At 37.0% G+C, this 24,770-nt stretch overlaps 1 protein-coding gene across 1 annotated transcript; it reads right to left on the bottom strand.

The window, feature by feature from the left end:
- Positions 1 to 11,293: 11,293 nt before the first annotated feature.
- On the bottom strand, positions 11,294 to 16,052 carry LOC148019196 (uncharacterized). Its single transcript, XM_087660727.1, has 3 exons — positions 15,747 to 16,052; positions 13,266 to 15,630; positions 11,294 to 13,001 (listed from the first exon to the last, which is right to left on the bottom strand). Exons 2-3 carry the CDS (start codon positions 14,816 to 14,818, stop codon positions 11,546 to 11,548), a joined length of 3,009 nt encoding a protein of 1,002 aa, XP_087516853.1. The 5' UTR covers positions 14,819 to 15,630; positions 15,747 to 16,052; the 3' UTR covers positions 11,294 to 11,545.
- Between the last annotated feature and the right edge of the window lie 8,718 nt (positions 16,053 to 24,770).

The raw sequence follows: 24,770 nt of genomic DNA, 5'->3' as shown, positions 1-24,770 counted from the left end.
AGCCATACAAAATAGTTTCACTACTGTATACAAAGCGTTTGCAAACAAAAAGAATGTATACTGAAATCATAAAACTGATACATGAAATAAATACATGATTGCATAAAAAGCGATTGGTACAATCATGATAGGATATCACTAATACATAGAAAATGTCTACATAGATCAGGCGACTAAAAAATAAAGGTGTGTGAGCTCCAAGGATCCAAGGGCGAGCTACAAATCCTTGTCCCCCGAAAGCTCGTCCCGTCGCAAAGGAGCATCGAACGGATTCTGCAGAAAAAGAAACAACACATCAATCCATCATACAATAATGCATTCAAATATCTCATGGTAACTACGGACAAGAAAGATGAGTGACTTACATGGCCGCCGCGTCTGTACAATCGGTCGATCAATGCATTGAGACCGTGCCTCTCTGCATATCGAGTCTCAAGGCCTTGTGGATCGCGATTTGTAATGGAGTGCTGCAAAGAAAACAAAATGCTAGCTGTTAGAAACATGATTTTCAGTACAAAGAATATTTCAAAAAAACAAACAAGCAAAACAAAAGAGAAACTTACAAAGTCCTCCAAATATGTCCTGTGGCCGCCACTCCCAAGATGATGGACCACTCCGGCCTTGAGTCATGCCCTCGCTGCCTCGCGCTGCTGACTCCAACGTCCTGGAGAATTTGTAGCCTCCTCCCTCAGTCGGCGCCAGTCATCTACATCTAACCACTCGGGCTTTGGAGCCCCACTCTTGATTGCCTTGCGTGCATTGGATCGTCTATGTGACATGTATGCACGCATGCAATCCATCATCCAGCTCGTAGAGAATCTATCTACTGCGGCTGGCACCATAAACTCCTCGTGCAAGGATGCTACTATGTAGTCCTTGCTCCCCTTCGATATGTTCTTCCAATGATCCAGGACGTTGTGCCGAAAAACTTGTTGGCACAACTCTGTCATGCGAGCCATCACCCTCCTCCCCTCATCATTCATGATGATGGCTCCTGACCAACTATCGACCGGATATCCATAACCCCTAGGAGTTTGTCTAAGATGGGTCCTCTCCCATCTTCGTCCACGCTCCTAGGCATATCCAGGAGACCCCTCTATATCTGGTGTACCAATGGGGGTAACTCCTGCCTTGTTCTCAAAAAATTCTTGGACTCCTATATTTCCATCATTGTTAGCCGATGCAGGCTCCAAGCTTTCGACGGCCTCCACCCCTTGTAATATCGACCCCTCTATTTGCATATTATCTTCATTTATGCTCGGAACATCGCTTTGATCATATACTCTTGCACATCGGGGAGTTGAAGGTATAACATACCACCATTGAGGTTGTCGAGGTTTGGGTAGAAGATTACCTGTTCACAAATACGTACAAAGTGAGTTCAAACCATTGTGACATAAACCATGTCGTATTACAATTAGCAAGCAAATGACTCCATACACCTGTTCACAATGGGCCAGCAACACAAAGGTGTCGCGCAAATCCGTCCATTTTTTTTCGGAATCTATTTAGAGAAATCCCAATGGACCTCGTCGAACTGTTGCTCCAGCTCCTCCAAGTACCACTTTGAACCACTGCACATCGAATAGTATCATGGAGAAGCTATAGTAATCCACCGTAATAATACTTTGCAAGTTCCCAAAATACTCCATCTCATCCACAACCGTGTTCGGATCCGTTGCTCGTCGTCGGCTCTCTTGCTCGAACCTTGCTATGACACCACAGTCCATTGTGGAGCGCATTTTGTCAATACGCTCCACGCAAAAATGCCATCCGCGCGACCACGCTACACTATATATTTTGTACTGTACATTGAAACACTCAAATTAGATGTCGCATATAAAATTTAGATACGACAGATTCTAAACCCCTCATCACCTTTGGACTACATCCCCTCGAGAATTCCCACTCCATGGAGACCTCTGTCCCTTCGCTGGATGCTGCGGTCAAGGCTCCATGCAACTGTCGTGTTGACATAAACCGCGGCATCTTCTCCATGCCTTCGGGATATCGAATCGGTCGATGACGCGTACTACGTCGGAATTCAGCTCACGCTTCCTCTCGATCTTGCCTTGCAATCTGGTACTTCGCGAGCCACGTCTCCATGGAGGCATGGTGCAACTTACAAAAGCGATTCACCTTCTCTTCCATTGAGGCATCCATTCTTTTTTCTACCGCATTTCCAACCACCGCATCTCCAGTCAGTCTATCATTGTCCTTCAGCATCCATAGCATTTCATTGTCTGGTTCCACCGTTGGTAGCCATTGTGAGATATGCACTAACGCCTCTAACACCAACCAACCTTCAGCCATGCTACCTTCTGGCCGAGCTCGTTGTCGCACAAAGCCTTTCAGGGTTTTCATAAAGCGCTCCAGGAAGAATATCCATCGCGTATGGACAGGTCTAGCAATCTCCACTTCGTCCACAAGATGCACAAGAAGGTGGATTTGTATCGTGAGCATGCTAGTGGGCAGGTATTTCTCAAAGAGACAGACCGTCTCCACTGCTCCCCGCCTCGCGGATTCAATAGAGGACGTCTTAATCTCTTTCTGTGAGATCCATTGCACCAAAGTCGACAACTTGTAAATGGCCCCGCGAAATTTCTGGAGTAAGGCATCCTGCGATCGCGATCGGTAGGACAAACTACCACAAATGAGAAAGTATTATGAATAATGGCCACTTTTCAAATTGCAAAATGCCCATGCTAATTACAATCCATTCGTAGCACAAACCTGACATATCTTATGCCAATCATGGGATTTTAGCCCCGACAATTGGTCATCCTTAGAAAATGCGGACCTGAGAGAACGCATCATACCCGTCGGATTGCGGATAGACTTGATTACTTGCTTCACAATGCGCTCTTCTTTAGTGGACAAAACCCAAGGAGCACGAGGAAGCTGTACGTGACCATCAGCACTCGACTGCGGCCAAAGCGCCTCCATCTTACCTACCTCCTTCAAATCCATTCGTGCCCCTATAGTGTCTCTCTTTCTTGTGATGTGGTCCCATAGCAAGCTGCCCACATTCTTGAAAATATGCATGGGATCTAACAAGTGGTTGACCTGTAAGTGGGTCCAATATGGCAACTCGTAGAAAACTGAGAACCGTCGTATTCCATTTGGATGTGATTCCGGGTTTACCATTTTCAGCTCGTACCAGCTTGCGGCGTTCATACGTGTTGGAGGTCGTCCAAGGAAACCTTCCCTGAGTTCATGATCCTCCGGCAAGAAAGCGGCGTGTCCTTGATATACCATCTTCTTTATGGTTCGTGACCTTCGGGAGTCTAATTGTGACCCACACAATGGACATGCATGATAACCTGAGGTAACCAGACCTGTAAGGCGAGCCACGACCTAGTGAATACTTGATTGAATGAGATAAAATATAGATATTACCAGGGAGAACGGAGGTCTGCTCACCTGAGCACTCTCCCAATCTCGGAAAGTCATGCATCGTCCACATGAGAATGGCTCGAATGTTGACTGACCGCCGACCATCGCGCCTGCCCATATCTTGCACAGTGACCCCCTCCTCCCACAAAATCTTAAGCTTATCGACTAATGGACGAAGATACACGTCCATATTTTTTACTTTGTAGCGGCCTGGGACGAGCAAGCTAAGGATGAGATGTTCTTTCTTCGTAGAAAGCCATGGAGGGATGTTGTAGTTGACAAGCACTATAGGCCACACATTGTAAGAAGTTGAGCGCAGACCGAATGGGTTCACACCATCCATTGCGAGACCGAGCCGAAGATTCCTTGGCTCCCGCGCAAAGCCTGGGAAGGTAGATTCAATGTGGCTCCATACGCGAGAATCCGCTAATATTCATTGAACTCCATCCGTGGACCTATTCTGCACATGCCACGTTGTTAAGCTTGCCATGCCAGACGTACGAAACATGTGGTTTATGCGAGGGATGAGCGGAAAGTGTCTGAGAATTTTTTGAGGGATGGTTTGCCCTTGCAAGTCCTGTCGATACCTGTGAGCACCACACTTTGGACATGTCTCCATAGTCTCGTATTCATCTCGAAACAGTATGCACTTGTTGATACATGCATGGATGTTATTGTAGTCCATGCCAAGATTCCGTAAAACATGTCGTGCACCATCATGAGACTCAGGCATGGTATTTGCAGGTGGCAATATATGATATTTCAATAACCTGAAAAAAAAATCATAAAACACCTTGAAAAAGCACAAATGTTTGTAATAATAGTGTTTAAAAAAAAAATCAATAAAGCCTATGTGCAAGGTACCTGAATAACTCAGTCACACTCGTATCGCTCCACCCGTATTTTGCTTGCACACTTAAGAGTGCAAGCAATGTCTTCAACCGAGATACTCGGCACCCATCATATAATGGTATGGATGCTTCCTCTCTAAGCGGATCAGATGTCTCGACATCCATGGGAATCAATGCATTGATCATTGCCTCCATCTCAGGCTCCAAGATTGTAGGTAGGTTTGGAAGGTTGTCTGTCTCCTCTGGCATTGATGGTATAGATTGGCCTTGCGAGTGGTGAATTGGCTCCTGCAATCCATCCATCGCACGTCCACGAACTCTTCTAATTGGCCGCAAAAGGTGTACTCCCCCTTGGGACGAGACATCACCCCCCTGGATAGAAAATTTGCCAACAAGACCCAATCTTATTGTGTATGGTTTTCAATTAGCTTGCGAGTACAATGCATGATTAATATTAACTTCAAATTACCGTTTGCTGAAAATCCGCAATCGCCTGATCAATGATCTCAGATTGAAACTCGCCAAATCGTCGTACGTGTTCTATAGAGAATCGGCGTTTTCGTCTAATTGCCAACTTGCATTGAGAGCAAGGACATGGGACACGCTGATTAAGATACGCCTCACGATCTTGAACAATAAGACCTTCTTCGTTTTCCATCTTATCTACATTATAGCAAACGAGGCTCAAATGGATAGCTTTATGGAGATGTATGTCAAGTTGCAAGTTGACCATAAGCTCTTGCTTGAGAGGTTTTAGCCAAAAGCAAAAGGGAGAGGGAGAGAGAGAATGCACTCTCCCTCCCTCTCCCTCTCCCTCTCTTTCTCTTTCTCTCCCTCTCTCATTTCCTCCCCCTCCCTCTCCCTCTCTTTCTCTTTCTCTCCCCCTCCCTCTCCCTCTCCCTCTCCCTATCCCTCTCTTTCTCTTTATCTCCCTCTCCCTCTCTTTCTCTCTTTCTCTCTCATTTCCTCTTCTAAATAAGCAAAAAAGAAAGTGATTTAAACCTTAAACAAGTAAAAGGGAGAGGGAGAGAGAATGCACTCTCCCTCCCTCTCCCTCTCTTTCTCTCTCATTTCCTCTCCTAAACAAGCAAAAGAAAAAGTGATTTAAACCTTAAACAAGCAAGAGAAAGAGAGAGGGAGACTCACCGATGAGATATGGCGAGTGTGGGGCGGCTCCTCTTTGAGATGAAGGCTCCTCCTCTCCTTTGCGAACAACGGCGGCGGTGACGGCAAGTCTTCTTCCTCTCCTTCTCTCACAACGGTCGCTCTCTCCCCCGCTCTCGCTCTCAAAACACAAAACGTACAAACGCGAAATAAAGCAGTGCTCGGTTTCGGCCCGCTTTTTTCCCTATGGAGTGTCGCTATTTGCGTCGCTATTTTTGCGACGCTATTGGCGTCGCTATTTTTGCGATGCCAATAGCGACGCCGCTACCCGCCGTCGCTACCAGCTCAAATCCTTGTAGTGTAATATAGATATTTAAAAAAGTGATATTGCATTTATGAATTTTGAAAAGCTTTGAATATTGCTAAACCATAAGATATCACTAATTTAAAATAAATAAATGATTCCATAATTAAGAAAAGTAAAAATTTTGTTATTTTTTAATGTGTTGAATGGCAGTGGAAACATCCATTGCTTAATTAAACAAAACAAACACTCCTTAAATTACAACATAAAACAATATATTAACATTTTTATAGGTTCAGATCCTTCAATAATTGCAAGGCATTTTAACCGTAAATTTTGATATTTTATAAAACCTAATAAGAAAAATTTGGACAATTATGAGTTTTTTTAAAAACAAAATTTCAAAATATAGGTAGTTAACATATTCATGGATTGTTATGGTTCAAGAAGCACTGATATATACTAAAAAAAACAATGAAGATGTATGTAACTTCATTGATATAAACTTATAAACATAATTATATTTGAAGTTTCAAAAAAATAAATAAACATAGATTTAACGTTGTACGTTTACATATGGAAAAAATTACATATATCTTTAAATTATAAAACAATATATTTACATTTTTATACAATCAGATCCTTCAATAAACTTATAAACATAATTATACTTGAAGTTTCAAAAAAATAAATAAACATAGATTTAACATTGTACATTTACATATGGAAAAATTACATATATCTTTAAATTACAAGACAATATATTCACATTTTTAAATAATCAGATCCTTCAATAATTTTGCAAGATATTTTAATCATAAATTTTGATGTTTCATAAAACCTAATAAGATTTTTTTAAAAAAATTATGAGTTTTTGTTTGTAATAGAATTGCAAAATAGAGCTAGTTGACATAATCATGGATTGTTATGGTTCAAGAAGTAGTGATATATACTAAAAGAAACGATGAAGATATATGTAACTTCATTGATACAAACTTATATACATAGTTATACTTGAACTTTCAAAAAAAGAAATAAATACAGATTTAACATTCTACATTTACCCGTTGGAGAAAATTACAACATCAGAACAACAAACATATGTTTCAGATCAGTAATTTTTTCCAATTAGCTAGCAATTTATATAATTATTTAACATTCTATGTTTACCTATTGAAGTTTTCGATTAGCTAGTTATATAATTTTAACTTTATACTTGTCTCAAATAAGTAAGAATTTTATTTTTATAAATACATCTCTCCTAAACAAGGAACATATATTTTAACATGTCAAAAGGATTTACAAATACTAGCACATGATTCTACAAAAAGAATGTATGCATCTATTATAGATAAAATGTTTAATGTCCTAAAAAATTAGAACAACTATGTCTGTAGAATTATATAATTTATAAAGAGCAACAAACCCCCCCCCCCCCCCCCCCCCACACACACACACACGCACTTGGCATAGAAAGAATACGGAAAATGTATCTACTACTATTATTAGTTAAAGCTTGAATATGTTTTTATATGAATGTGTTTAAAGAGGATTACAATATTGAACTTCCATTTAATTCATTGATTGCTTATACTAGAAAAGTTGCTTATAACATTGGTGGAACTACAATACATTCAACGTTATGTATTCCAATACATAATAAAGATACGACTTCTTTAAATCAAGAAACTTTAAAAGAATAATATGAAAAATACAAAAAATTAAACTACTTGTATTTGAAGAAATCTCATTGATTGGGAAACAAGCCTTTGATTATCTTAACAATAGACTGAGATCCATTAAACATAATAATGAATACTATTTTGGAGGTATTGATATATCGATATGTGGTGATTTATATCAAGTAGGACCTATCAATTTGACCAATGGATATTCAAAAAAAAAGATAATGATATTTGATGTCATTTTTTAGATAGATGAAATAAAATATCATGAATTAAGTGAGATTATACAAAAAATATATATTATCATTTATTGATATTTTAAATGAAATAAAAATGAATGAATATATAGAAGATAAAATTGAAACCTTGAATGACAAATATTTTCATAAGAATTATTTTTCTATTTACATACTTACATTATTATTATTTTACTAATGTTGCTATAGAGAAAAACATAATAAAAAAGCTTATGATTCATTAAAAGCATAAGAATTCATTTCGCAAGCTATTTTACCTTTTAATACATCTTGAGTTATTACTCTCACACATACTTATAAAAAGAGAAGTGGTTTATTAAAAGTCATTTTCCTATAAAAAAATGTTAGTCGAGATATACTCCACAAATGATTAATATACATGAAATTTTTACAACTACGACTAATTATAAAAATATAATATACATATAATTTAAAAAAATTATATAAATATAAAATAGATAAAAATTGCATACCAATTTTCAATCTCACAGAGAAGTACAAATCAATAATAATTTGCAATACACATTTACTAGAAAATAATTTTCAATCTTACCATGTGTAAGAATAACAATATATTGATCATAAGGTCTTGCATTAAACAAACTTACATTCAATTCTATCAATATTACAAAATATGGTATTTATATATATAGTGTTATCATGAATTCAAGATCTAAAAAACTTAACTTTCTTATAAAAAATTAAAATAAATAATATCAAACTTGATAATTCTATCAGTATATAATCTAGATATGCTACATAAAACAAAAAAATGGAACCTTATAATTCTAAATTTTATTGTATAAAATATAATTTTAAAATTATGTTACTTAAATACACACTCATTAAATAAACATATACTAATTTTTTGTTCAAAATTTACAATCAACATTATATACGTTTAATATATTTAATTATATAAAAATAATTAAACATATATACCATATAATAAGTATATACGAAAATCTAAACACAAATCCATTAATTTTGTATCAAGCTTTTAAACATGATCTTTCAAATAATCTTAATATCAACGTTATCTTATTAAGATATTTAAACATAATTTTAAATAGATAAATAATAATACTAAAAATATTATATTATTTGCATTAAAAAATAACTATATATCTATTATTAATCTTGTAATTTATCATAAAGTGGTTGTAAGCTACTTTAGTGGCTCGAGTCCTATTTCACTATATTTCAAATAACATGTACATATGATACCAAAATTAGATGAGACTTTGACAATATTATAAGATAGTAAAATAAAAGATTTGAAACAAGTTTCAAGTGGAAATTCATTTTTCACAAAAACTAGAATATCAAAAGTGCATGAAAATGAGTCAAAATAGCACTTAGCAAGGCTATTTGAAGCTGTTGAAAAAGTTAATAGTTTTGATATAGTTGCAAATTTCTTAATGGAAATGCAATATATATATATATATATATATATATATATATATATATATATATATATATATATGAAAGCTTCAACCTAATTTTTTTTGGAAATGATTTTGATTAAAAATACTAAAAGATTTTGATTTTTTACAAAAACGATCTTAAAGGCCAACATAGAAATATACATTTTTAAGCTTATTTTAACCCTTTTTATTTTTCCTAAACTACTATCTTATGTTGGTCACATTTTCCTAAAACCAACTTTTATCAATCTTTCTTAGTGCTTAGAAATGGAATTTTTTGCAGAGGGTCCAAATTGCCAAAAAAATGGCATTTTTGCTACAGGACTAGTGTTAACACAAATAGATCATTTATGGACAATTATACATGAAGATTGTATTAAGATAGATTCAATTTCAACATATTGGTTAGATCATTTAATAATTTATGCGATAATTTAAATTTTTTTCCTTTTTAATCTTTAATGCATACATTTAATTCATATCAATACTATGATGTAATTACAACGTTCATATTGAAATAGATTATCTTTCACATTTTATTACTTTAAATATCAAATTCTTACTGAAACAAACATGATATAACTTGCTAGCATTTGAATAATACGTGTTGTAGCTGTCTTAAGTTGCATGTAGTTTTATAAACAATATAATGATACTAAAAAAGTGTAAAAGTATATATATATATATATATATATACATACATAATTTTAAATAAAAGCTGATAATCTAAATTACAAAACGTAAAAATTTAAAATTTATGATAATTTATCATTGAATCATACTATAATAGAAAACTCAATTAAAAAAGTATAGGATTAATATATTAATGTGTGTATATAAAAATTCATTTAATACTATTTTGATACAATCATTTAGAAAACATATTATCTTCAAAATTCATAATAACTAGTGTATGTTATTTTTAAAAAATCATAATATAAAAAACTATATAAAAAAGTATTGAAATAACGAGGATGTTTTGATTTGAAAAGAATTTAATCATAAAGATTATGGAACGTGAGAAATAAAAAAGAAAACAAAATTGTATTGAATTAGAGTACTACAAAAAATTAAATCTTAAAAAAGAGTTATATAATATTGTTTTAATACATGCATTCAATAAATATATAATTTTTGAGAATCAAAACAAATGACAAAAATCAACAATGGAAGATCTAGTATTTATTAAAGAACTATTAGATAACATCAAATGGGAGATAATTAAAAAACTTAAAGAGCCTTGGGTAATAGGAGTTTGAACAAAAAATGAAAGTTGAACTCTGTGTGGATGCTTTACAACAATGTGCATGGGACACTTGGTGCATAGATAATCTATTGTTCATCCAATTAGTAACTCATTGGAAGATTGATTGTGCCATATTTATAACTTTTACCACAAGAATGTTCAAAAGTTTGTACTATTATTATGATACTTAAATGGAGACTTTGAAGATGATGAAATTTGAAGAGTTTAAAACCAACTTTCTTGCTCCATGTAGTGATGTAAAACCCAAAATCAATGGCCTCGATAAACAAAAAGTATAAAGACTATTGCAAAAGCATCTTGCTACAAGTAGAAATACTAACATATCATTCGTTTATTTCTCCAGGTAGCATGTATGTTCTCAATAAAACCATGTTACTAACAAATATATGACGATAAAGTTTGTAATCTTCATAAAGATAAAGTAATTATTTTTTAATTTCATATGTTAGAGTGATTTAAAATTATTGATACTATCATTTCTATAAATAAAAAAAGCATTTTTATATTGATTACACAAGAGTCTCTAGGTCTCCCAAACTCATGATTTCATTATTGCTACAATAAATTGAATATTCGATGGAAACTTAAACAAAAAATGCTTACACCAAAGTTGGAAAAGTAATAGACTGCTCAATAAATATAAGTGGAGAAAAAATCAAAAGAAGAAGAAATACACACACACAAATTAAAAAACAAACAAAGAGAGAGACTTTCTAATCAAATACAATCATTCAAGTTATAGTTATAATATTATTTAAAGCTATAATAATGTAATACATCCATGTTCACATAATGCAAGACTATATTCATTAAATGACGAACTTGTTTTTTTTTTTTGGGGTTTTGGGGATGTGATTTTTGAACTATATTTTTATTAATTTTAGAAATTAGAGTAAAAAATTCCCATGCATGGGGGTTAGAGGTTTCTGTATCGGCCTCAAAAGACTCATAATAGGGCTTGCTTTGTATGTGCGAGTGGGTGTGAGCAGTCTCTCTCTCTCTCTCTCTCTCTCTACCCCCAACTGCACATAGCTAGCTAGGTCTGCGATCCCTCCCTCGCACGCAATTCACTATATAGGGATTAGGGATTAGGGATTATAGTGGGAAATTATGTAAGCTTATTGTGTTTCACTTGAAGATTCATCAAATTGAGAAACATAGCAAGAGTACAGCCCTAGTTGTTTCAAATATCAGAAACCCAATACCTCAGAACAAGTACGAAAAATGCTAGCAGTTCACGCTTTGCTGCCATTGTTACAGATCTCTGCTACTCCCTGGAGTCTTGACAAGTTCCAGTATCTGCACCACCTCTGCCATGGAGGGCCTGTTGGAAGGCACTTGTGAGGTGCACATTAAACCCAGCTTGATGATTGGGAGAACCTCATCCTCGTCATAATCCCAAAGACTGGGATCAATACAGCTCATGGGTTTGCCTTCCTCTAGTAAAGACCTCACATAATCACACAAAATAACAACATCCTCTTCCATATACTCCACCGGCCGCCTCCCAGTCACGAGCTCAAGGAGCATCACCCCATAGCCGTACACATCACACTTCTCATTGATCCGCACACTCTTGCATGTGAACTCAGGTGCCATGTATCCAAATGCACTCTGAAACTTACTGCCTGTCAGGTACTTATCCAGCATAGGTAGCAAGTTTGCTAAGCCATAATCTGCAATCTTTGGGTTGTCACCATCATCCAATAACACATTGCTTGATTTGATATTGTAGTGTATGATCTGTGGCTGGCAAGCATGGTGCAGGTGCGCTAAGCCGCGTGCCATCCCCAGTGAGACCTTGAATCTGCTTGGCCAGCTGAGAGGCGCATTTGAAACGGATTTCTCATGCAATCTACTGTATAGATTCCCATTTGGAATGAAGTCATAGATCAGCAATTGTAACTGGGGTGTCCAGTAGTAGCCTTGCAATCCCAACAAATTCCTATGCTTGATTTTGCCAAGCATTTTGATTTCTTTCTCAAACTCCTCTTGTGATTTTACCACACTTGACACCATCAGTTTCTTGATGGCAACTGTCCTACCATCAGCTAGGACTGCTTTATATACAGTGCCAAAGCCTCCCCTTCCAAGCTCACTATCCTTATTCAACAAAGCATGAGCACTGGTGACCCATTCCTCTGATCTTGGATCTGAATTCTTTGTGAACATTACAAGCTTCCCAACTGGGAAATCAGAACTTGACTGAGAGAGACTATCCAGTAAGTGTTCATCCGATCTTGGCATTGACCGCACATATGCATTCAGCAAGAAGACAATCATTATCCCCACTGATATAGCAGCCGCAGCAGTCATTGCAAGAATTGCTGATGCACTCAACATAATGCGCCGATGCTTTCTCAATACGCCGATGGGGTTTGATTCCACAGGGTTTGCAGCACTTGAGTTTGGATTGAGAACAATTGGTTTGGGCATAACACTTGGGCAGGTAACATTCACATAAGCACCACAAAGATTAGCATTTCCAAGAAAAGCAGATGCATTGAACTTCTCGAATACACCGTTATCTGGAATGGGGCCTTCCAGCTGGTTGTAGGATACATTGAGCAATGCCAGCCGCTGTAGTTGGCCCAACTCGGGTGGTATAGAGCCCAAAATTATGTTGTTAGAAAGATCCAAGACATGAAGTCCACTCAAATTGCCCAGCTCTTGAGGTATGGTCCCAGAAAGAGAGTTTCTAGATAAGTTCCTGCAAACAGAAAAGCAACTGACAAAGGTTAAAACCGGTCCTTGATAAATTGCCTGGATATTTCAATCACTGTGCAAATGTGCTATTATGCATGCTGTGCCTCGGTGTCTTGTGAACCACATTCAATCAGCCGACAACATTCACAAAGGTAATTTTTATGCAAGATAAAAGGTTAACACTCTAACAAGTATGTGAGCTCAAAGGCATACTCAACTAACAATTACTCAGCTTGAGAATGTAAGGAAAGAACATAAACTGGCTTACAGATCTGTCAGAGCAGAACAGCTCCCCAGCTGTGGAGGGATTAGCCCTGTAAGATTATTCCCACCAAGCAGGAGGGCAGTAAGATGAGCTGCATCTCCAAGGCTGGCAGGAATCTTCCCTGTTAATCCATTGTGGCTCAAATCAACCACTTCAACACCACTTCCTTGATGAAATGTGGGAATATCTCCTGAAAAGAAATTGCTGGATATGTCGAAATACTTCATATTGTCACACGTAACAATTGATGGCATAAGTCCATGAAGTTGATTCTGTGACAGATCAAGAACTTCAAGGGATCCACACTGAAAGCTAAACGCATTAGGCAGCTCCCCAGATAGCTGATTATTTGTGAGAATCATGGACTGTAACCCCAGAATAAGCAGCTCCTTTGGTACACCACCAATAAGATTGTTCGAACTCAAATCCATGTTTTTCAACCGGGCACAATGTGAGAAGCTGCTTGGTATCTGTCCTGACAAATGATTGTGGGATAAATTAACAACCTGGAGCTCCCCCAAAAGTCCTATGGTCGAGGGAATTTCCCCATAGAAAATATTATTTGCCATACTCAGGACTTTTAAAGATCCTAATTTACCAATCCAAGGAGGAATGTTGCCAGAAAGAAAATTGCTTGCAAGATTGAGTGTGGAGAGAGAAGCCAACTTTTGCATAGAATCTGGCAATCCATTTGAGAGGAAATTATGGCTCAGATCCATGTAATCTAATAGGATGCAATTACCCATCTGCTCAGGAATTGCTCCTGAGAACCTGTTGCTCTGCAATCTGACATCCACCAGGTTCAGAAATGATGGCAGGAATGCTGGCAGATCACCAGAGATCGAGTTGTATGAAACATCCAACTCTGATAGCCATGTCAAGACCTCCATGCTGACAGGAATGGGACCATTAAGGAAGTTAGTAGAAAGATTTAGGCTTTGTAGAGCTGAACATGAACCAATGGAATCCGGTATGGAACCTTCCAAGGAATTTCTGGCAAGAGAGAAATGTGTGAGTTCCTTACAGTTGGTAAAAAGCTCTGGCGGGATGGTACCTGTCAGAGCATTGCTGGAAAAATCTAGTAACTTGAGAGAGCTCAAGTTGCCCATTGCAGGACTAATGTTTCCTGATAATATGTTGTGACTGAGATCTAACTTCTGCAGCCTTTGAAGCTGGGCAAGAGCTGCATCTATGGTTCCTGAGAGGTTGTTCTTAGAAAGAGACAGTACCTGTAAATATTCCAGCTTCCCTAGGCCTCTGCCTATGTGTCCAGAGAGTGAAAGCCCATCCAGCCGAACTGAAATCACCCTGCCATTTCCTGCATCGCATTCTATACCTGCCCAATTACAAGGGCTGTAGTCATCTTCATTCCATGACTGCAATGCATCTCTTGGGTCAACCAGGCCAGCCTTGAACACTATAAGGCCTAGCACATCATCATTGAGCTGCAGGGAAATTGAGGCGTGCAGTTTTAGGAAAACAAGCAGAATACAGGAGTAACAATACATTCTGAATTTGGGAGACATTACAAGTGTGCTAGGGGTCGGCTGATCCATTATAAGACAGCTTGAGACTATAGAATTGGCATGTACTGCAGTTCAACAGTTAAATCTCTTCAAACAGCAGACTTGAAGCCAATCCTCGGTCATTGTACATAATTGTAGCCCCAATCCTTGATCACTGTACATCATGGGGCCCGGAATGCATAATGTTGCTATGTCTCAGAGATCATTGAACAAATCATCATTCACAGATTCTGTCATTATTTAAGACCGCTTGAGACTAAGGTATTGGACTTCACTGCAAATTGGCAGTGTAGAGCTCCTCACATACCCAAGTTTCAGCCAATCCTTGTACCCAGTCCTTAGCCATGATGCATAAATGTAGCCAATCCTTGATCATTTACAGATTCTGCCACTATTTGAGATAGCTTGGGACTATGGAATTGGAATTCACTGCTAATCAGTACTATAAAGCTCCTCAAATACTAACGTCTCAGCAAATTTTTGTAGCTAGTCCTTACTCGTGATGAATAAATTGTAGCCGATTCTCAGTCTTTATGCATAATGCATAATTATGCTGCATTCCTGCGAGCACATTCTGCACATACTGGTTTGCAAGTCATTCATATAAGCACCCTCTCAGTCAGATTTACAACCTCACTTACAAAGTCTGTCAATGACTTGACTGCAGGATAAAACTCCTTCAAGGGGCATTTGAAAGCAGAGAGGGCTGAAACACGGGAGCCCCAGAAAATGTCGGTAGGGAGCTTGAGAGGGCAACCCAAATTTTTATGGTCCGTGTGGCCTGCGTGGGATATGGAAATATGTCTTGGTTACCAAGCCAGGGCGCCAGCAGGGGTCCTTTCCTGCAACACGAAGCAGCTTTGAGAGAGAGCCTGCATCAATACTGCAGCAATACATTTAAGACAAGAGGCAAAGGTGCAGGGGAGAGAGCGACGGCTGGGACGTGCAGGGGAGTTACCGAAAGCAGCTGGTGGAGTTTGCTTATGGGAGCCTTGGGAGGTTGTCCTCAGGCAGGGGAGAACAGAGAGAGTACAGAGGACAATTGGGCGTTTTTGAGGCTTGCGGCAGCGCTTGAGAGGCGTTCAGCTTTGTGCTGTGTGCATTGGGAAACGAGGAACCAGCTGCTCTCTCTCTCTCTCTCTCTCTCTCTCTCGCTCTGTCAAGCTCACGTGCTGTTCAGTTCAAGCTCTCCTGACACTGTTTTGAATAACTCTTTCAGTGAGAAGTTAGAACTCAACCCATATGGGGGGGAGAGAGAGACAGAGACAGAGAGACAGAGAGATTGAGATTTTATACATGCGTAATGAAGGTCAATATCTTAAAGTTAAATTTTAAGATTTGTATCTCTAAACATTTCTTTAATATGACATTAAACCTTTGGCTTTTGGGTGACCTCATCCCATAGGCTTGTTAAAGTACTTACTCCCAAGTGGTGGAGGGAGAGGGAGGGAAGGAGAGGGAGAGGGAGGGAAGGAGCCTGGAAGGATTTTTAAAAAATGTTGTATGACAACATACACAACTCATCAAGTTGAGAGAGAGAGAGAGAGAGAGATGGGGGATTTAAAGTGACAAAAAGACACTATCACCACTCTGATAATGAGGTGACTTTATTTCTGGACAAGAAGTGTCTATCCCCTATAGTAGAAAGGAGTGTACAAAACACTTTTTGCTTTGAGGTAAACCTTTTGTTATAATTATTTTCCCTGATTATTAGAGCCTATCTCTTTATTTCAAAAGGAAATTTAAAAGTTAGTCTTGTAAGGGTGAAACTTTGTTGGTGAAAATTTGTTGCAAACAAGCTTTGTTTTTAAGGTCAATATCTACTTTGCCCTTGTGAGGAAGGGCGAAAAACCCTATCAAAGGTGTTGCAATCTTCAAATTGTTGGGCTATTGGACAAAGTAGACATGCCAATCAATATATATCATAGCACAAAAGAGACCAAATTTGTCTCCAAACAAGCATTGCCTTTTTTCCTCACAAGAGAATGTTTGAAAGGGGGAAGCTCAAGGGTACATTTGAAAAGAAACTAGATTTTTCAGCTATGGATTTAGTTTTCTTTTAAAAGTCCAAATGTAATAATTTTTTTCTGGTATTGGTAGCAAGTTTAGCTCCCAGGAACTCTTGAGCCCAACAAACACGTCCATACATATTAAACATTTTCTATGTTGATTTAGAAGTTCCAACATCTTTGATAGCCAACTAGGTGCTCCTCATGGGTGGTGACTCCATCTCTCTTTGTTGTTTTTCTAGCTCATTACTTCCTCTCCCCTTTATGCTCCCACTTGTAAAGTAAAGGACCTTTCTTAGTTTGTAATGGACAATGGTAAGATAAACTGAAACATAGATGTATAAAATGACACAATGTGCTTCTATGCACTTTGGTGTAGTAGAGCAAATAAGTGCCCTATATATAGCATATGTTTCACATAGGGTTAGGGTAGAGTGTAAAAGGCTGAGAATATAATTGTGCACATTATCTTTTTGCCATTAAATCAAATATTCTTCTTGAGGACTTCTATTCTTGGACCTCCTACCATAGCTAAGGGGTGAGTACCTTGCTCCAAAATTGCAAGAGGTGGATATCTTGGTGCCACATCCATTTTCCTTATTGTATTACTTCAGCACGTTGATATGAGAATTAGCTATGGTTCCATTGATAATGGCTTTTTTATATTTCTTAAGTATCTCTTGGCTATGAGAAATTGTCTTTCTTATATTTGCACTCACAACAATGTTCTAAATGGAAGTTCCTGCACCTAATTAATGCTCTGCTTTTGTAGCTTTGTGTGCTAGTCGAAAATCTTAAGATCATTTGTTAAGAACCATCCTTGCCAAAGAGTCAAATTATTCTCGTAAAGACTACTTGAAAAAAATGGTAAACTACTTATGCAATGAGAAATAGAGGAGAGGGCAAGGTAATAGACCCCCAAGCACATTCTTGAGACAAAAATGCTAACACTTTTGAAGAAAAAAACTATGTACACCATGTTGAATAAAACACAATTTATTATGAAATAAGCACCAAAAAGACTAAAGGGAATCAGACAACTTGGTCATTTAATAAATGTAGTATAACAATCTTGTCCATTTAATAACTTAACAAAAGTAAAGGTCAAAACACATTCTTAATATTACTAATAGAATTCATATCCATTTTTAAGCAAGGTCTAGTTGTGCATTGATTCTATCACTAGATTTTCCAAGCAATATGGGAGAGATAAAGCTATGATGGGAAGAGACAATCACAATACAACTATGTTGTGTAGAGTTTATGTTCTTGCTTCTCTTCCTCTCTCTCTTCGGGATGGGGTTTTGTTATGACTCATGCAAGAAATTGAAGATTTCATTAAGGGGATGGAGGATGATCAAGTTGTTGCTAAGATTCAACTAAGGGGGGGCGGGGGGGGGGGGGGGGGGGGGGGGGGGGGTGAAACGTTATTTATGGTGAGTGAACTCAAATAAAGTATTAAAGATATTGAGCGATAAGTTGAAGAAAGATACTATTGTTGCTATAGAAGATGAGAATGGTTGCATGGTAAGGAATGAAGAAGGTATTGTAAACATTTTTAGGATGCACGCCATTCAAGTGCCCTAGTGAACTATCCTTGAAGGGAGAGTAATGGTCTAGTCAAAGAATGGTTGTAGAAGGAGACCGTGACATTTTTCCATCCCCTTATTGTGTTGAATGTCCCATATAAGCTAATAGTTAAAGCAATGGTGTTAAGGATCAAGCTTATTCTCCCTCTCATCCTAAATAATCCACAATATGGGTTCATCCACTCCAAAAAGATATATTATGCTATCTTAAATTTACTTTTTGGTATATGTTAGGTCATGAATCTCGAGGGAGGCTTCTATCTCATTAACATGAACTTAAACAAAGCTTATGACACAAATATGTGGGATTTTATTATCTCTATTTTGCTATGGTGTGGTTTTGGGAAAACCTTTTGCTTCATGCTTCAATCCCTATTCTCTAATGCTTTTGTTATCATCAATATGAATGGATACTATAGAAAATATTTTGAGCTAAGAAGGTCAATTTGGTAGGGGTGCCCACTAGTCCCACTATTGTTCATCTTGGTGATATGGCCTCTACTAGATCATATTGAATATAAGGTCCAACTAGGATTAATCAAAGATCTCACAAATTGTAAGAAAGATAGTTTCTCATAGCCAATAAATACTCAAGAAATATAGAAAATCCATGATCAAGAAGACCATAGCTAATTCTCAAGTTAATGTGTTGAAGTGATACAATAAGGAAAATGGATTTGGTAGCAAGATACCCACTTCTTGTAATAGTGGAGCAACGGTATTCATCCCTTAGCTATGGTGGGAGGTCCAAGAACAAGAATCCTCAAGAATAAGATTTGATTAATGGGAAAAAAGATAATGTGCACAATTATATTCTTAGCCTTTTATATTCCACCCTAACCCTATGGTAAACGTATGCTTTATAAGGCACTTATTTGCTCTATTACAAACCATCCCCTCCTAAATAAGCTTTATACTCAAAACTTGCAAAATGTGAGAGAATTTACAATGAATAGTTCAAGGATAGCTTGTTGGCATGTCAACTCCTACTAAAGTATAAATCCATGTTGAAATAAAAGTCTCCATGCTGAAGAAGATCCCTTCAATGAATGAAAATGAGTAAGAGAATCTAGTGAGCTATTGTAGGCTCTTAGAAACATGGTTGGCATGAAAAATGGCCCATAACTTGTGATAGAGAAGTTTGAATAATATGGATGAAGTACTATTGTAAAGTGGAAACCATAGAAACTCATGCATCACATGAAATTCAATCTTTGTTGCCAAGAAAACAATTTAATTCATGATAGAAATTTCACATAACAAGTTGTTCATTGTATAGTATAAACTGCATAAACTACTCCATTTGGAAGGGTCTTTGTATTCTTTGGAGGGAGAGGTGAACATATTATAAATTGAATATGAAATCTTCATTGTAGCCATGTTAAAATGGCTATAATTGAAAGAAATTACCACTAGGGTCAAATGGATAACTATGAAAGTAATCAACATATTTAAAATATCCATGTGTATCATCTATAAAAACATACACTCTATTATTGGTGCCTAGATTAAATGGAAAAGCTATCCATTGGATCAAAGAATTCTTCATAGTTGGCATTCTTTGTTGTTGTTGGGTTGGCTTTAATATGAAACACATTGCCTTCATGAGATTCTTATTCATCTACATCTTCAAAGATCAACATACTAATCTCTGCATTCTTAGCTTTCAATTCTTCTTACGATCTTGAGACCATTTTTCTCCACATTTAAAGCATGAACCTTTAGCACGTGTTTTTCTAAGCTTGTTCACTAAATAAAAGCTTGTTGTCAGTAATATTTGTAGTGGGTTTTGACCATTTTCAATCTTAGTAGGACTACCTTTTGCTTTAGTTCTAGGTTTGGAATTATCTCTATTTTGAAGCATATACAGTGGGATAAGTAGGCACTTTACTGTGATTACTGTTGGAGGTGCTCCCTATTTTCTTGGCTAAAACCTTCTCTTAAATGGTTGAAACTCTACCCTGACCTTGTAGATTGATTTGAGAAAGGAATGCATGCATCTCGAGGCAAAAAACTCACCATTTTACCCATATCTTTCAGCAAGTTGTATGGCCTCACAAAGAGTCTTGGGTTGCATAGCACCAACTTCCAATGAAAGATGAAGATCAAGGCCATAAACATATTTATCCACTTTTGCTAGATTTGAAATCCCTTACATTGATAGATTGAGAAACATGTTAGAATACTCCCTGATGGATCTCTTTGTTTCAAATCATACCATCCCCTTTATAACTTCTCTTTTTCCATGGGAGACATGAATACATGAACCATTACACTCTTGTAGTCTTCTAAAGTGACAAAATCTTTCCCAATCTTTCACATATACCTCCACCAAGTGTGGGCATAGCCTTCAAGGTGAAGGTCTACATAATAGATCTTTGCTTCATCACTCCTAGGATAGAGTGTAAAGTACATTTTTAACTTATCGATCCACTCCTCCCATTCCATACATGAAGAATTGTCTCCTTTGAAAATTGGAATGCTAATTTTCTCTTTGTACTCTCGGTCATTATAATGTGGTGGTGGATTTGTATTGTGTTGTCTATATGATTGTTGTCTCCATGTCTTTATTCCATGAATTTTGCTTATAGTAGGGCTGCCCATTTTGGTTGCTACCAAAACCATGAGGAGGAAATTGATCAATTCCATGATTAGAGGGCTGGTCAAGTGAATGGGGGTTAAAGACTCATTAAAGATCACATGTGCATAGTTGCCTACATTTACTTGTATAAAAACTTGCACACCTATACAGTGTAGGTGGCAGGCACCCATTATTGTTACTTTATTCTTTATTCTTTTAGTGACAAATAGAATAAGGAAAGATAGGTCACACATTGTGATTGTTGGAGTTCTAGTACACTGTTCTCTCTTTTCTTGCTTGAACCTTCATAGCTCTTACTCTCTTCTTGCTTCCACCTTTCTCTCACCTTTCAACTAGTATTAGAGTGGGCATTTGAGGAGCTTCACTGCTATTATATTCAGCCTAGGAAGAGGGCTTGACGTATAGCTTTCATGGCAGCCCCATTTTAGTCCATTTGAGATATAGATTGGCTTTTCTACATTTGATAATTGTTTTAGGATTGTTGAGGAGCTTCCCATAGCTTAATTGAGCCTTGTTGAGTGCTACAGATCTAAAAAGCAGCTATTTTATCCATTTTGAGTGGATAGAGAGCATGTTGTACAGGTGTGGTGGAAAGCTATGGTAGCTTGACAACACTTTCTTATTTTGGCCATAGCTTTTGCATACAATATTAGATTGAGGTGCTCTATAGAACACTATATTAGGGAATTTGGGAATTCTCATATAGTTTGGGAATTCCCAATATAGTTAATATTTGGCCACATGTTCAAATCTTGTCCCGTTACTTGAAAGTGGAGTCTATCCTAATTACTATATAGGCTATCTTTCCAAGTTCCACTTTGAAGCATGGGTTAAGATTTAGCCACATGGTCAAATCTTTACTCCTTATTTGAAAGTAGGACCTGGGAGATTTCCAAATTCTCTAATATGGTGTTATAACTAGAAATGAAAATTGCAACAAGAACTACAGATCTAAGTACTCAGGCAATTGATTCTATGCAGTGTTTAATTCTTTGTTTTACACAAAATAGAACAGTTCTGGTTTGGACAACAAGCTTACAGGTTACAAAGCTTTATGTATTACATGTTTACATACTATTCAGGACTTCTATATGCTCATGTTGATGCTCGACATCAATGTTTATAGCTAGATATGTTATGGTAACCTTTGAAGCTTATATTTGAGCACTATTAGATGTATTTGGGTGTTAGCCATTTGCTTTAGTGATTTTCACTTGTAGGTTGAAGACAAATTGGACGTATATGCTCCTAGATGTATCACTAATGTATTTGGGCTTTGCTGATGTTATATCTTGATACATTGAGACTTCTTGTGCTCTTGAACATTTTGGATTCACTTCCAATGGGAGACACTTGTATCTACTTGGCAGAGCTTGGTTCTTTAGAGACAGTGGGAGTCTTGCTCATGTATATGCTCAGTTGATATATGCATATACTATTCTTACAAATACTGACTCTTGTGGGCTGATTTACTTTTGAGAATTCGGATACCTAGTACTTATCATTGTCATGGGTTGTTAGTGGTGGATACTTGACACACATTGGTTGTTTGCATCTATGTATCTGACATTCTATATGCTTTGATAGTTCTTGAAACTTGGTTGCTATACTGATACAAATTTCTACTTGGATATTCTTGGTAGTGGAAGCTTACTCCATTGGTCATTTTCCTATTGGTTTATGATAATTTGGTATGATTTTTTGGACAACAATATTGAATATTGCTTATGAGCAATTTCTTTAAGTAGAAATGCCTTGTTTGAGCACTCTATTGCATACTATTTGTGGATGGCTACATAGCCTTTTGTTCCTCACCTCTTGCCTACCCTTTTGGCTCAATTTTGGAGCTATTTTGTTGTAATCGCAACAACCCATACTCTTGTACTTTGTAGTCCTTTGTTGTCATTATGGTAGGTACTTCTCATGCATTAATCGATAGTGCTATTTTCAACATTGAAAAGCTTGATTGGCAACAACTTCCAATAATGGAATGACATAAATATGGCCAGTATTGGTATAGAAGAAGCATTTTAGGCCATTGAAAACAAAGGGTATAAAGCCAAAAGGTTGGGATATAGAAGATTGGGATGAGCTTGATGATTTATGCAAACCTATTATTATCATATCTTTGTCTAACCAGGTGTACTTCAATGTTATCTCTATTGAGGGTAGTGCATATGAGTTATGGAAGAAGATTCTTGATCTTTATGATAAGTAGAGATATGTATCTCATCTCTATTGGTTGAAGAAGCTTGTGGACCTTCATATAAAGGAGACACTCCTATATCTACTCATTTGAATGAGTTCTACTCTATTTTTAGCTAGCTTATCTTGCAAGACATTAAGTTTGATGATGATAATATAAAGTCTTTCTTCTTACTTGCCACAGTGCTTGAATCATGGGATACATTTCATACTGCTATGAGTGCTGATCCCCCTAAGGGTCATTTTAAATGCATTGATATAGAGAGTACTCTATTAACATAAGAAGTAAACATGAAGAATATTTATGCAACTTTCACTTCTCATGCATTGACTGTTAGAGGTAGAAATGGTGGACATGTTAATAATAACGATGGTAGATACTCACAGACCAACATGGGCAAGTCTTAGTCTTGTGGGCAATCGTGTAATAAGTCTTGTGATCATAAGTCCTCTTTGACATGTCATTATTGTGGGTAATAGGATCACATTAATTGCAATGATATAAAATGTGCAATGAAAAAGGCAAAGAGAAAATACAGGAAAATGCAAAGTCCATTGAGATTGTACCTGAGTCCAGTATGAAGATAGAAGAGGTAAATGCATTGGAGATGACTATATTCTTGCTGCTTCATCTTTTGGTGCTACTAAGTTGATTGATGCACCATTTTCTTACTCTCCGTGTTGGCTTTTTGATTCGAGGACTTTATTTCATGTTACCTAGCATTGCCATCGGTTTCATAGCTACCGTACTATTATAGGTTTAGTTAGACTGAGAGATAACATTGCACTTTATATAATTGGTATAGGTGATGTTCGACCGTAGTTTGATACTAGTGCTCCTTTTGTGCTTCATGATGTATGTCATGTCTCAACTTTGACGAAAAGCTTTATTTCAACTAGACAATTGGATGGTGACAAGTACCATGTATCTTATGATGATTCTTCATGGAAGATCACTTGTGACAATCTTGTTTTTGCTAAAGGTGCCAATGTTGGCAGCTTCTATCCTTTGCTTGTTTTTGGATGTGTTGATCATGTCTTGGTTGTGATTGATCTTCCACATGTATCTTTATGGCATTGTTGCCTTGGGCACATGTCTTTGAAAGAAATGAAATTATTAGCTCATTTGCAATATCTTTCATCCTTGGATTATTCTTATTTTGATTCATATGATTTTTTCTAGCCAATTGAATGCTACTAAGGTTATCACAGAAGATTATCATGTATCTCCAAATTACCAAGTAGCTTGTGTAACAAAGTTGTCTCATATATTATAATTGTAGCACCTCTATACTAGGCAAGGCAAGTGTCGGCCGTTTCTTGTTGCTCCAAGTAACAACAACACTACTAAAGGAAAACATAAAACCACTGGTAGACCTCTTGTTTGAAATACTACCAACCCAATTCACATTTGTCTAACCATGCAAATCCAATGGTACATAAGCACCATAGAATAAGATATAATCCGATGTGGACTTGACATAGCATAATGTGCATCACACTGCATCTAAATGTGGCTTTCGTGGAACTGCATAAATAGACTCTTCAAACCAACTATGTAGTTTAGGTTAGGCATA

This window comes from Lygodium microphyllum, chromosome 20, assembly GCF_053477565.2.
Source record: "Lygodium microphyllum isolate KBCC chromosome 20, Lygodium_microphyllum_v1.1.10, whole genome shotgun sequence".
Lineage (NCBI taxonomy): Eukaryota > Viridiplantae > Streptophyta > Polypodiopsida > Schizaeales > Lygodiaceae > Lygodium > Lygodium microphyllum.
The sequence above is the reverse complement of the archived record's forward strand: the minus strand, read 5'-3'. Positions and strand labels throughout refer to the sequence as shown.